At 46.3% G+C, this 15089-nt stretch overlaps 1 protein-coding gene across 8 annotated transcripts in view; it reads left to right on the top strand.

Moving 5' to 3' along the window:
* Positions 1-15089, top strand: part of LOC142487972 (uncharacterized) — a 102833-nt gene that overhangs the window by 80988 nt on the left and 6756 nt on the right. For 7 of the 8 annotated variants that reach the window (XM_075588209.1, XM_075588208.1, XM_075588204.1 and 4 more), the window contains 7 exons: positions 6309-6467; positions 7044-7109; positions 8654-8803; positions 10261-10392; positions 11688-11831; positions 12727-12870; positions 13425-14380. In XM_075588209.1, the coding sequence (XP_075444324.1) occupies positions 6309-6467; positions 7044-7109; positions 8654-8803; positions 10261-10392; positions 11688-11831; positions 12727-12870; positions 13425-13432 (803 nt within the window). In that variant the 3' untranslated portion in view covers positions 13433-14380. The remainder of the gene's footprint in view (positions 1-6308; positions 6468-7043; positions 7110-8653; positions 8804-10260; positions 10393-11687; positions 11832-12726; positions 12871-13424; positions 14381-15089) is intronic. The other variant, XM_075588206.1, reaches the window with a different exon arrangement.

Raw genomic sequence — 15089 nt, 5'->3', positions numbered from 1 at the left:
TTGTCCGTGTCACTCGCACGACGATCTGTGTCTGGCTCAGCATTGTAAAAGCTGTAAAAATGTTACAACAAAGATTCAGTTATCAAATGAGTTTATATTTTTTATTATTGGAGTGAGCTGAGAGCAAGGGGACGAGAGTAGGAATTTAGTTTTAGTTTTTGCCCATATGTCCCAAGTATGTTTCATTGCCCCCAGCCCGAATTTGGGCGCCATGTCATTTCCCCTGTCACCGCTCCAGAGAAAAGCTGGTAAAGAAGGGGTTCTGGAGTAATGAGATTCCATTGCTAGACAACATAGCTTGTCTGGGTCCGAGTTCCACATGACCGCCTGTTTTAATTGGGCTGCTTGGTAATATCTATTAATGTCTGGGACCCCCAGTCCTCCTTTTGTCCTAGACGCCATAAAAACCGACCTAGCTACCCGGGGTCTCTTTCCGTTCCAAATAAATTGGAAGATTTTATTTTGGATAGTTTTTAATTCAGAACCAGGGACATGGATCGGGAGCGTCTGGAAATAATATAATAATCTGGGGACTATATTCATTTTAACTGAAGCTGTGCCTTTAACTGAAACGGGAGGCGGCCATCTTGGATCCAGATGGAACGCAGGCTGAAACACATGAAGACAGCTCCTATTCAGAAAGCTCTTATTCAGACCACAGCTCTGATCAGGCCCTCTCTTCACAGTGGGGGCACAGGCAGGCTCAGGAGGGATCAGGTAGGGCACAAGAAGGCGGGCTCAGACGGACCCGATGGCTAGGCTGAAGGAAAGCCCAGTATCCTGCTCCCTCTCTGTCCCAGGGCCGTGGCTGCCATTTTGGGTACTGGGGGCACTTCTTTTGGGGCTAGGGGGGGAGACCGCTCCCAGAGTGCACAGTCTCACCTTTGTGGTGCTAGGTGAAAGTTCGCTGGCTTTCTGGAGTGGTTTTTTATTTATTTATTTTTTGCCGGTGATCTCGTCGGACGGGGCTATCTGGGAGCGCACACCAGTCCGGCGGCCATTTTCGCCCGCGCGCAGGGCCAAGTTAGCAGAGGCCTCTCACTCCTCATGCTCACGCCCGCTCCTTCGTCATCGACAACTTCCTTCTGCACCCTGGGAGGGTCACTGAGCGCTCACCTGCCGCTCCGTTTGTTTTTACTGATTTTTTTAATTATTTTTTTATCTGGTAACGGCCTATTAGGCTCCCTGTGGCAGCGGAGCTATTCCAGCCTGCGACCGTTTGGTTTGGCTCCTTGGCCACGCCTCCTGGGCCGCTCTTTCTTAACTCATTCATTTACTCCGATGGAAGCACCGCTGGATAACCAGTGACGCCTTTCTCAGCGTGCGATAGCGGACACATTTCCATCTCATTCTAATCATAGACTGCATCTTTATACCGGCTGCTTTCATGGCCAGGAATCTACTTCGGACGGCGTGGGCACGGTAATACGAATGGATTTTTATTGCGCTACTCCATCGTAACTTGGTTCTTCTTTCAGCGTTTTGTGGAAAGCAGACTGTAGTACTGCAACGGCATTGCAGATACGCTTACAGGAATGCACAGCTTGCTTGGTTATAACGTAGGATCTATATCTGGACTGAATCACACAAGCAGCTTTCTTCACATCCCTGTAGCGTCTTTGTTGCCGATAGTTCCCAACATTCCCATTTCCTTCACTGACTTGACCAGTCATATGTAAAACCTCTTCCTTCAGCTTTCTGTTCTCTATTTTAAGTCGCTATATCATTCAGGACCTTCTCATAGGCATCCTTCAATGTACGCCGCTCTATGTTTAGACCGTAATGAGTGTTCCAGCTCTGTGCTGAGAGCCTCTTTCTGAGAGGCTTCCAAACTCTATGGCAATTGCGAACCTCTTGCTGAGACACTCTAGTCTCAATCTCACTCCTACACATGTAAATCTGGGAGTAGACGCCTCTTTGCTCCTTATCCAATTGTTCCAGGAGCACATCATAATCATGCTGGGCATATTGGTGCAGGAGTTACGGCATCTTTATCTTGGTTCAAGGATTCACCTTTCTCCTCCACAAGGTACTTTCAATGAGTTAATATTAACCCCTTAATCATATCTATCTTCCGCCACCCAAGAAATATGCAAAAATGTAATTAATATATATCTGCAGGGTCTCGGGTCCCTGTTTATTATAGAAAAAAACTACGCACTTAATACACACATGTTATAGCAAAATGTGTCCGAAAATGTAAGTTAAGCAAAGCGTGCAACAGTTCATTCAGAGTCCAAAGCATCACTTATTAAATGTTTGAATATATATAAAAATACAGGGCTTAGATTACAGAAAAAGATTATTACAAGAACATACAATTACATCAAATGCAGAACAGATTTTTTTTTAAATAAAATGAGAAAACATAAAACATACTGTAAATCCCTATACAGTACATTACCATATGTCATAGATTTTTCCCCAGAGAGGTCACTGGTGTGATGAAAATTCATGTGTTTTGATCCCAAAACACACTTCTTGTTGAATTCCCACTTACTAAAAAGTAGGCCATTTGAAGTGAAACTTCTTTAGTGGCACCTAGACCTGATGGGACAAAACTGGAGAGATGGGAGACGAAATGTGAAACGGAAGTGACGTCAAGTAATGGACGCCGCTCCCCCCACACGTCCCCTGTCACATGCGGCGGCGATAGCCGCCAGTGCCGCTCCTAATGGCTGCCGCACCCCCCACATGGCCGCTGACATATACAGCGGCGCCGCTCCTAACGGTCACCGCCCGCTGCCATGCCGCGCATGCGCAGTTCTGATGGCGCCACTGACTCATCCAGTCACCGCGGAAGGAGTGGGGAGGGGGTGGCGCGCAGCCGCTATCTGCCCCCGGCGGGTGCAGGCCCAGCAGCACACTGACCTGGATCTCCTGGTAGTGCTCCTGCAGGTCTTCCCATTCCCGCAGCGCCGGCAAGCTCATGGAGGCTGTGATAGCCGAGGCCTCCGCTTTGCCCTCCAGCACCAGGCAGACACGGGCACTTCCTGGTTAGCATGGGCGGACAATGGGAGCTCTCCCCCCGGTCATGTGGTGCTCAGAATTTGCGGAGGGGGGGGAGGTGGGGAGTGTGGTGACCCGGCCGGTAGTGGCACTGAGTATCTCCCCCTATCACGCAGCACTGCCAGACTGGGCAGGAGGAGGAAGGAAAAGTTCCTGCTCCGGTCCGGTGAGGGAGGGAGGGTTGTTAACTTGTCACCAGGGGGCTGGCTGCAGCAGGACATACACACACACACACACACACACACACACACTGACTGACACACATACACACACTGACCACACTGTCTGACACACATACACACACTGACATACACACACACACTGACTGACACACATACACACACACACATACTGACACACATACACACACACACTGACTGACACACACACACACACACACTGACACACACACACACACTGACTGACACACACACACACACACACTGACATACACACACACACTGACTGACACACATACACACACACACATACTGACACACATACACACACACACTGACTGACACACTGACTGACTGACACACACACACACACTGACTGACACACACACTGACTGACACACATACACACACACACACACTGACTCACACACACACTGACTCATACACACACACACACACACACACACACACACACTGACTCACATACACACACACACCGGCTGACACATACACACACACACTGACTTACACACACACACAAACACTGACACACACACACACACACACCCACTGACTGACACACATACACACAAGGAATTCACACTTAGTGCAAATAGCTAATACAGGGGATGTGTGCCGAGCACGCGCATTATAAGTCAAATTTATTTGCGTTTTGTCAATGAAATTGTATTTAGATTTTTAATTAAAACATCACCAACACAAATACAATTTGTGACAAAAGTCAAAGCAGTTTCACTTAGTATGCGCGTGCACAGCACACACAGCTTTTTTTTATTCTGACGTCCCTTCATTGGGAACACGATAAGCCCACCCCTGTCATAAATCAGCTAATTGGCTGACCTTCTAATGACGGGGAGGGGAAGAAAAACTCTCCTAAAAAGACGTTTTATAAGGTGCCTAGATACATGGAAGACCTCATATCTTAATTTCTCAAATACTGAGTGAGTCATATCCATAGATTCAGACCAATTTGCTGAATGTAACGAGACTAATTTTGGCCGGCGTGCTCCAAAAGTTGAGTGACAAGTGGATATCCGACCCTGCCCATCTCGTAGACATGACGTGTCTGGCCTCATTGCATTCGTCTCCTTGAAATGATTACAAATATCTAAACGTTATCATTTAGAATAGAGGTTGTCACCTGATATCTTCATTTTTAATCAATCCCTCCAATTTAGTGGTGACCTGTGTGTCACCCCTCTCTGGGATGTACAAGTGATCATTCAAGACTGTCACAGTTTCCTTTGAAAGTGGCTTGTTTATAAAAATGTCCCGAGAGCCATAATTTAATCCCATCTCTGGCACAGTAAATGCCTTTATCTCTAGATTCTATCAGTCCCATAAAACACACATGGTAGTTTTAGTGTGCCAGAAGTGATCACCCACCAAAGAAGCCCTCTTTGTAGATGTGCACAGACCCGTCATAAACCCAATATATTGTATTTTTAAGACAAACGGTAACCACATTAACCCCTGAAGCACCACATTTAATTTAAATACTTAATATCTCATGATATTATCATGACACACATTTTTTTATTTGTACCCATGATTGAAGCAGGTGGTCCCTGGAGCTGAACCCCGTTCATTTCAGCTCCGGGGAGTCTCTGCTTCCGGAGATACTAGCCTCCGAAGTGGGTGCCGGTAGCCGCTCTGGCTGAGCTAGCCGGGCTTTAAAGTTTAAAGCTCCGATATCACATGGGCCAATAGGAAACCGAAGATGTTGGCATACAGGGAGCGGGAGCTTTGAACAGCCATTATGTAATCCCCTGGAAGCTGAGCAGAGCAGCTACTGGCACCTCCAGATGTAAGTATCTCAGGGGGTTCCGCTCCAAACACCCCCTGTTTCAATCCTGGGTATAAAAAAAAAAAGAACTTGTATTGCCGCTTTAAGGGAGTCCTACGCTTGTTTTTTAATTCTTTTTAGCGAGATGTGTCCATTTAAATGGTGTGCGGTTTTTTTTTTCTATGTATTTTGTAAATAAATCTTTATGTAACCCCTCTTTTTTTTTTTTACCTCAGATTATATGGCCTATCACTGAGGTGGAAGTCTGAGTCCTATGGGTTACTGTTTAATTCTTATAGTGTGTGAAACTGTAGTGACTAGACACAACACAGTGGTAATGAGTTATAACAAGCTTTATATACTCGTATAGCTATAATTTGTGGTGTTATATATCTCGTATGAATCAGTACGGTGACTCTTAATCCCTTAATCTCGTAATCACTCCATACACATATATACTTAAACAAACTATACCAACAGTGCGAACGCTGCGCAAACAGATAATAACTTTTATCTCTGTCCGGCCTCCCAATCATGGGGTACTGGCCTGTAGATCCTGGTGTGCTAGCACAATCGTTGGAACTCATAAACTGTGTGTGTGTTGCAGACCTGGTGCTTCACAAAGATCAAACTGTGATGGCAATATAACTGCAGTTTATATCCTTTGTGGGTTAGCTCATCCACTCCAACCTGGTGTAATTCCTGCACAGCTGGGCTCTCCTATCTCTCTCTGTAGTAGCCCCTGTCTGCCTGCTTCCCTCTGCACTGTAAGGTCCTGGTCTCTGCTGCATGCACTGATCCAGTGGGGCAACTCTCTCTCTCTCCAGTTCCCTCTCTTAGGGGTCCTGCATGGACTCTCTGTGAAGGATGGGCCTGTACACCCTCACTCCCTCAGCTCCCTTTCCAACTGTCACCAACTGCCATTCCACTGACTTAGCACAGTCACATGGTCCAGTGGAAGGTAATTCTTAAAGGGGCCATGTCCCGTGCTGATAGCAGACACGGGGTTACATATATTTTTGGCCTTTCTTACCTTTCTGCCAGGCTTCGGGAGATATTTTTCCTTCGTGCTTGTGAGGGATCCATTTTGTTTGTGTTCAGTTTCAGATCTCCTGTGTGAGCACCATCCTCTTATTATAGTTTTCAATTGTCTCAATAATATTGAGATGATGTTTTAGGCAATAGTCGTTTCTTTTCACTGTTGTAGTTTTTCACTGCTACTGTTTTTTGTTGTTGTTTTACTGTAATGTATGGTCTAGAGGAGGGTGAAACAGGTCCAGGTTTGCATGCGTAACCCACACTCCTCTCTCTAGCAGTGGATTCCTCGTACTCTGCCCTCACCGGGCTACAGAAAGTGGTCAACGGAGTCCCTGACGTAGGGAGCTTGAGCCCCCTAACTGTAGTCAGCAACCCGTCCAGTGACGGCGCACACGAGCCCAGCGCGAAGAGGCGGTGCGAGCGCAGTGATGAGGGTAAGTACTTGTTGTGTGCGCGTGTTCCCATTAACTTCTGTGTGTTATGGGCCGATTTTTGTAATTTGCCAGTAGAAACTGAAATGATGATGTGTGCACATGGCGTGTATCAGATGCGTCAACCTAACAATATACAAATGCAGTGCGCATTCAAGCAAACCAATCTGACATTTACCAGGGAAAAAACTATATTCAATCATCAATATTTATCTGTACTACAAAAGTGCTGGATGATTTCACAATGATCTCTTAAGAGGCAGCCAAAGAATTTATAGTGAGGTGTACAGGGTACCATACAGGTATAACACACAGACGTACATGTAGGAAACTGACTTGGGAGACTTGGGTGTAGACCTGCGAATCAGGACACTGAACCCGACATGTTTTAGCTCCCACAATCTGTCGCCCTAAACCTTCATCCTGCTGCATTCACCGTTTGTAGCACGAAGTTTGGGTGCAGGAAGTAAAGAACCCCGACGCGCTCCGGGACGGATCCGGGTGTATGAGGGGGACAAGGCAATGTATTCAATGGATGTGCAACTACATATTTATATGACCCTTCATTTCCTCCTCCAGATGTTTGGCAGGTGTCACCGAGATCTTTACCGGAGAGGCAGAGTTACCCACCCAGAACTGTGACAGGTGAGTCACTCACCGATTACCTTTTTATTATTGTTATTGATACAGCTGCAACCTTTACAGTCGAGACAAGTTTCACTTCTTCCTTGTTCATAAAGATTCCAGGACGCCAGAAGACTGTTGTTCAGCAGACTGAGTTCTAGTTTATTCCTACAGTGTTACTTACAGATGGAAATTCCATCGATGATAACATGTGCCCAGATGGTAATGATGGACAAACCTTTGCATGAAACATCTAAGGCCAGGACCCAGTGGCCGCGACGGTGTGAGCGCCGCACATAAGGCACAGCCCTCTATGGGGCGGGCCCCAGTCGGCGTGTGTGCGTGCGCGCGCAAGCCACGATGCGTGACCGCCTTGGCCAAATGACAAGATTCTTGTATTTTGGCTAAGGCGGCCGAGCATTGGTCATGGCAGTGGTTCAGCTAATGAGGGCGAACCAGCTGTGTGACTGGTCATGGCCGCGCCCCCTGCCACACAGGTCGCGGCTGAAAAGGGTGCATGCGCTGCCAGACGCTCCGGCGAGCGTGCAGCCGTGACCACTGGGGCCATAGCCTAAGCTGCAATGTGAGACAGAGGGAGGCCTTGGGAAGAGAGAGGGAGGCCTTGGGAAGAGAGAGGGAGGCCTTGGGAAGAGAGAGGGAGGCCTTGGGAAGAGAGAGGGAGGCCTTGGGACGAGAGAGGGAGGCCTTGGGACGAGAGAGGGAGGCCTTGGGAAGAGAGAGGGAGGCCTTGGGAAGAGAGAGGGAGGCCTTGGGAAGAGAGAGGGAGGCCTTGGGAAGAGAGAGGGAGGCCTTGGGAAGAGAGAGGGAGGCCTTGGGAAGAGAGAGGGAGGCCTTGGGAAGAGAGAGAGAGGCCTTGGGAAGAGAGAGGGAGGCCTTGGGAGGGAGGGGAGAGGGAGGTCTTGGGACGAGAGAGGGAGGCCTTGGGAAGAGAGGGAGGCCTTGCAGAGAGAGGGAGGTCTTGCAGAGAGAGGGAGTTGGTTCCTAACAAAGAACTTTTCCCATGTTAGGATTCAAAACTAGGCCTTGAAATGTGATAGCTAAGCAAACCGCCAACATCTGTTCTGCATTAAACCTTAACTGCAACTCAACTCTTTTGGCTACATATGAATTCTACATCTTACAACATATTCTCATTCAATTGTCTTGATATAAGTTCTCATTCATACATTTTAATATAATAAACGGATTTCTAACACATACTATGTAAAATACATAAGTAGAAATGTGTGGGGGGAAAAAATATATATATTTACATTTGTATTGGCATATGTATACAGACCTACTCTGTGTGTGTGTGTGTGTGTGTGTGTGTGTGTGCGTGTGTGTTGTGTTTATACAACCACATATATATATATATGTATATATATATATATATTATATATATTATATATATTATATATATATATACATACACACACACACACACATAAGAGAAGTAGACATTAGATATAAAAGGGTGGTATTGATATCCGGAATGAAAGGTCTTCCAGTTCAAGATTCTGTAAGATTTGTAGCTTTGCTGACCCCGCTTGGTTCTCGTGCAGTTACGTCTGACCACGGTCGGGGCTGTGGGTTACACTGCAGTCCGTCCAAGAAACCTGCCCCCCGCGGCCACTGCATTGACCTGACTGAGGAGGACGAGCCGGTCTGTGATAAAGACAGAGTGAGACCGGAGCAGCCGCCCCTCAGGGAAGGTACCGTCCATATCTTTATCTGCGCGCTGTGCATGGAAATGGATTCCAGGTCCAGAACTCCACGTCCTAATTCCCTCTAATTCTTAGAGATACCAGTCAAACCAGCACCTGTATTTCTTGATTTAAACCCCCTTTCCCGTGTCAAACTGGCCAAGAGGATTCTGCAACGAATGACAGTGCGGCCTCCTACTGGCCCTAGTAATGCCGGCCTTTAAACGGCCATTTTGTTTCCCCTGGAGGGGACGATACGCGCAACTTTTACCAGGATGTATCTTGTGAATCAGGGGGTCCCCAGAGCTGATATTAACACCGTTTCCGATTCCCGTTCTGGTAAGAAAATGAGGGGAGGGGCGTGGAGTGCGTAACAAAATGGGGTTAGAATTGTGTATCTGATCCAAAGAGGCAATATTTCAGATTTCTAGATCATTTCGAACTGAAAATCTTATTTAAACAGCGTTCCTTGGGGTGGGGAGGGGCACTAGTGGGGCTGGCGAGGGGCACTAGTGGGGCTGGGAGAGGAACGTTTCGTGTTTCGGGAGATATTGGATGAGAAGCAGAAAACAGTCAATGAGACCGATCGACTCGGATCAAATCTCTGCTCCTGCCGGGGAGAAAATAAACCATATGAAATAATGATCGGAAGGATTCCGAATAGACAGAGTTTCAGGGGTGTCCTGTAGGAAGTAATAGGGGCCACATTTACTTGTTCACGAAACCTCTACATTCTTTATTCAGGAGAATTTTTTTTTTTCAACCAAAGAAGTTTTTATTGAGTGCATGGTACAATCATAACACTATCAACCAACCCAATGTCCTATATAAGGGTACTCACATCAACTCATTTCGTATTGGTACTCACAATAGACATAGTGGGGAGACTAACAGACAAACCAGACTTACAACCAGGATACACCAGGGGAGAGGTAGGGAGGGAGGGGGGGGGGGAGGGGAAGGTGGGGAGGGGAGGGGAAGGGGGGGGAGGTATATATATATATAATTTCACTAAGTACAAGAGTATAGTAAAACGATAAATTGATACATAAAACATCTGTTAACAATGTAAATGGTAACAAGATTGATTAGACGAAGAGCTTATCCAATATGATCACATTTGAACAATTCTCCATCCCTTTGGGATCACATTATTTTAGTACTTGGTTCTAATAGATTCATCTTCCCTTATTATCCTTTTATTTTTGAATCTAGGCTTACGATCTCTTAAAATCAGGCACAGTACTTTTACATTTATTAGCTCTTTAATTCCTCGGGTGCCTTTAATTTATTGGTCAGTATAAGATCTATGAGTAAGGGATGTTCAGACGTTCCGTTTGGACTTGGAGAGCGAGATAATGTAGCCATGCTGACGACCGACTGTTCAGTGGGTGATTTGTGGTAACGAGACCTGGAACCTGCCAACACTCATCTGATCATTGATGCCTTTTGTTCCCTCAAACAAGCCACTGATCCCCACAAGATCGCAGCCTCGAGAAGCCAATGTATCGACCTGACGGAGGAGGAACCAATGGGTGTTGTGAATAAAGCCAAAGCCTTGATCCCCGACGCTGGAAGAGGAAAGTCCTTCCATGGTGGTAAGCTGCCGATGCACAAGGAACCTTGATGTTTTGACACTAAGAGACAACCGACCAAAATGTGTGTCTTGGCCTCCATGTTCTTAACGCCCATTGTCTTGAAGGTCAGTTAATGCCGAATCGGGTGGGATGTTCCGCACTGACACTTGATGACTCTGCCCCTCCCATCCTTTCCATGCCAGAGCAACGTGCCTTGGATTAGTAATATTATTTGTGACATGTTTTCAGAACCCAGTTGAGTAAGCTAACCTTTAGAGTGCTGGAAGAGTGTGGCACACATTGTAAAGAAAAGTGGGATGGGAACCTTTAATACAATTAAGCTGGTCCATATTAAGGCAACAAAAAGTGTTTGGTGCCACATTCACTTCCAACCCCCACTCCATTGTCTACTTGGGGTTTAGTCGGAGCAGATCTTTAGAGGTTCGTCACATCAGACCTGGCATTTTTATTTATTTTTTCCTCGGGTCGCAGAGTTCTACATACAGGCATATCCCGGTTTAAGGACACTCACTTTAAGTACACTCGCAATAAAGGCTGATATAGACCCACTGTGGTCTTTCTCCCTCCTAATAGAGGTAAATGAGAATTTTAATCCTAATAGCGGTATATTAGTATTTTATCTGGTAGTGTTAGGACTTGCGAACAGGTGTCTGCCTTGATGTGGCTCGCAAGCTTACAACGCTTTGGCCAAAGGGTTAAACTAAATGACCCTATTTCAAGAGAATATATAAGTATTTTACTGTGTATTTCTGTCATGTTGGATGTAGCATTGGGCTTCTCTGTCGTCTGTTGTATACTCTCGCAATTAAGGACATATCGCTCAATAGGCAAACGGCAGCTCACGCATGCGCCTCTCAGCACGTCCTGAACAGCAATACCGGCTCCCTACCTGTACCGAAGCTGTGCGCAAGCGGGGAGACTATAGAGCCTGTTACACATGCGTTATTTACATATGTTATGCACGTATATGATGATTGCAGTACATTATATGCATCGATAAGTGGGAAAAAGGTAGTGCTTCACTTTAAGTACATTTTCGCTTTACATACATGCTCCGGTCCCATTGCGTACGTTAATGCGGGGTATGCCTGTGTTACATCATTGGGTTCAATAGTAAGAGACCCGGTATTTTCGGCAAATGTTACAATAGACCGTTCTGCAGCTTGCTTCTGCCTAGAACTTCTCCTGAGGACACAGGTCTTTGTGCTTCCAGCTTAGAAGCTGCACGGTGTGTCTCTTCCCATACATGTGTATGAGCAAATTACAGGTCTGATCTGCCTTTCTCCATCTGTCAGCCAGCACACGGAAACCTTCCAGCGCTGTGAAGTGGAACAACCCGTGCATTGATCTGACTAGAGAGGAGAGGGGGAGGAGGATGGATGTGGATAAACCACTGGATCCAGGTTCATCTGGTCAGGCGGGAAAACTGCGCAGAGAGGGTAATTCTACAAGCACTGGACAATATAAAACCATTGTAGAGGTGTATATTCCCATCTATGCCCTTTCCATGGCATTACTTCATTCTCTCCCTGGTGGGGTCAGGAGATTTGCATTCAACCAATGACAACCAGCCTGATGGCGAGCTCCCTCACATCAGGTGACCTTATACCCAGGACATTAAGTTAAAATCAGGACTGCAACACCTTCAAGTAATAGATTAGAACTAAGAAAGTGCCAGAGAACCCTCTCCGGTAAGGAGTATCGCAGTGTGAAGAGATTGAGCTGCAATACTTTGTTTCCTTACATAATTATAGATTCCCACAAATTAAAAGGGTCAATTAGCTGCAGTTCAAATGAGGGACTTTTTTTTTAAATATCTTTTTATTAGGGTGTTTACAGATACATTTCATTGTAGCATAGTGTATTTACATGTACATAGGTTATTGTATAATGTTGCATAGTTCAATACGATACGCATTTTTTTATTTTTTTTTCGAACTTAGACCTTGTCTAGATCTAATATCTCGACCATTTAACTAGAACCATTGTTTCATGGCTTGCTTGTGACTCCCGTCCTTTCTTTTGAATATCGTATTTGTATTTGACTTAGACTAGGCTCTTCGTATTTAATCTGTCGTGGTGTTGTGTTGTGTTTAGTTGCAGGACGTTCCCCTTTATTTTCTGTTTCCAAATGAGGGGCTTTTAATGCTAGTGTTTCTCAGATTTGAATGAATCCCATAGTCCTACATGAGAATATTGGAACTGCCATTATTCCTGACCTGAGTGAAGACCTTTTAACCACACGTGGAATATTAGGAATAACCATTTTCTGACCCCCGTCCTCTTCCTAATTCCTCTGTTCCGTGGGGTGGTCTCTGTTGGTTTCTTCTCTAGGAGTATCTGCGGTTAATGAACACCTCAGCGGCCTGGAGAAACTGTTGAAGGACATGCCTGCATTTGGCTCGAGACCTCCCAGTAACAACCCCAGTGTATGCAGTCGGAACGGGACCTGGTGGTTTAAAAGCACATCCCCTCATGGTAACCTAGCGATGTTCAGCATTGAAGGGGCTTTGCTTTCACTCTTCCCTTCTACATGGAACGCCAACATGTTCCGTTTTTATAGCGACAAAATGACAAAATGGCGGAGCTGGCACTCTTCTTGTTGTTGGTGTAGATGCAGGGTGGTGGGAATCCTCTAAACGCCCCAGAGTCGCATCGATTTGCTTGTCTTCTCGCACTCGAACAAAGCAAAGTTATGTATGTGATTAACCCTTCGTCAGGCATAAGAAACATTTTTTTGTTGCCGTGCTGGTGGGTTAATCCCCTAAGGGAGTTTTGTTAGAGTGCGACAGGACTTTATCTTTTGATGTGCCAGTGTATCGGGTCCATTTTGGGAAATCAAGATGGCTACTTTACCAACCTCACTCCCACTGGCCAATAAGACGCCGCGATGTCAAAATGTGGGGATTGCTGCTTTTACACCTTAGAGACAAATCCAATAACTGGGCCATGTTCACACAGTTTAGCACGGTGTTTATTAAAGCCCAGGCTGTATTCATTTATTTGATTTCTTTTTCTCTTTTTTTTTACAGAAACTTGAAAATGTCTTCACTAAAACAAAAATGCAAAAGGAGGGAAGGGAGAGGAAATGTCTGATTTCTTGGCTACAATGAAACCTTCGGGACAGCAGGGATCTCTGGAGAGCAGAAGGGCATCGTCACAGCTCTCTCTGCATCAGCCGGGGGAAATTACTTTAACTGTGAAAATGTACTGAGAAGGTTTTCTAAAAAAAAAAACAATTAAATAAAAAAAATTTAAAAAAACCTGATAAATGGAGGCGGAGGAGGAGTCTGTATCAGCTGTGCGGAGGAGGAGTCTGTATCAGCTGTGCGGAGGAGGAGTCTGTATCAGCTGTGCGGAGGAGGAGTCTGTATCAGCTGTGCGGAGGAGGAGTCTGTATCAGCTGTGCGGAGGAGGAGTCTGTATCAGCTGTGCGGAGGAGGAGTCTGTATCAGCTGTGCGGAGGAGGAGTCTGTATCAGCTGTGCGGAGGAGGAGTCTGTATCAGCTGTGCGGAGGAGGAGTCTGTATCAGCTGTGCGGAGGAGGAGTCTGTAGCAGCTGTGCGGAGGAGGAGTCTGTATCAGCTGTGCGGAGGAGGAGTCTGTATCAGCTGTGCGGAGGAGGAGTCTGTATCAGCTGTGCGGAGGAGGAGTCTGTATCAGCTGTGCGGAGGAGGAGTCTATCAGCTGTGCGGAGGAGGAGTCTATCAGCTGTGCGGAGGAGGAGTCTGTATCAGCTGTGCGGAGGAGGAGTCTATCAGCTGTGCGGAGGAGGAGTCTGTATCAGCTGTGCGGAGGAGGAGTCTGTAGCAGCTGTGTGGAGGAGGAGTCTGTAGCAGCTGTGCGGAGGAGGAGTCTGTTGCAGCTGTGCGGCCGAGCACACGGACACGGAGAAACAGACCAGCGGGGATTGGAGAGGATCAGCAGGGCATCAACAAGAGGAGACCATTCAACAGCACCCAAAGCTCAGGAGACACTCCACACACAGGTGAAAGTTGTTCTGGGAGCTTTGTCAGGGAGATACTTAAGGGCAGATTCATCAAGTGCGGGTGGTGGTTGGCCCACCCGATCCAGAGTGACCTCCTATTCAAGTCATTGGGAGCTATCGCAGTATGAGATGTGATAACCCTACCGGCATTTGATGTAGCTTCCCCTGTGTGTGTCTATATTTCTAATGTGCGATTCTGGGGGACCAGGTAACCTAACTTATAAGCTGTAAGGTATAACATGGGGATCGGATCCTGTTATTAGTATCATTTTATTTATTGAAGTGTCTGCATGTTCCACGTCGCAGTGCAATGGGGGGAAAAGACGATAGCAAGCAGAACGAACAGATTAACATCAACGCTAGCGCAATAAATCGGGAGGTTTCTTTATGAAACGGAGCCCTTCTGGCCTCCGGAAAATCCCGTGCATGAAGTGGTTGAAGTGAGCTGATAATAGGGGATAACGGGTACCGCCACTTTTACTTTCACACTCAAGCATGCATGACACTTATTATTATCAAGCGGGAGAATGGTAACCCCTAACTTCGTAAATAAATCGGGTGCTTATAGTTACTAAGTAGTCTTCAGCCAAAGGACACTTTCCAATACTGGACTAATCAATTCAAAGAGCAGTGACGGGGTCTTCAGTGCTAAAAGGGGTCGTCTGGCAGATGATGGGCAGTAAATATGGGCCTATATCTATTTACTGAA

Source organism: Ascaphus truei, chromosome 2 (genome assembly GCF_040206685.1).
Source record: "Ascaphus truei isolate aAscTru1 chromosome 2, aAscTru1.hap1, whole genome shotgun sequence".
NCBI lineage: Eukaryota > Metazoa > Chordata > Amphibia > Anura > Ascaphidae > Ascaphus > Ascaphus truei.
Note: the sequence above shows the minus strand (reverse complement) of the source record. Positions and strands in the feature narration are given on the sequence as shown.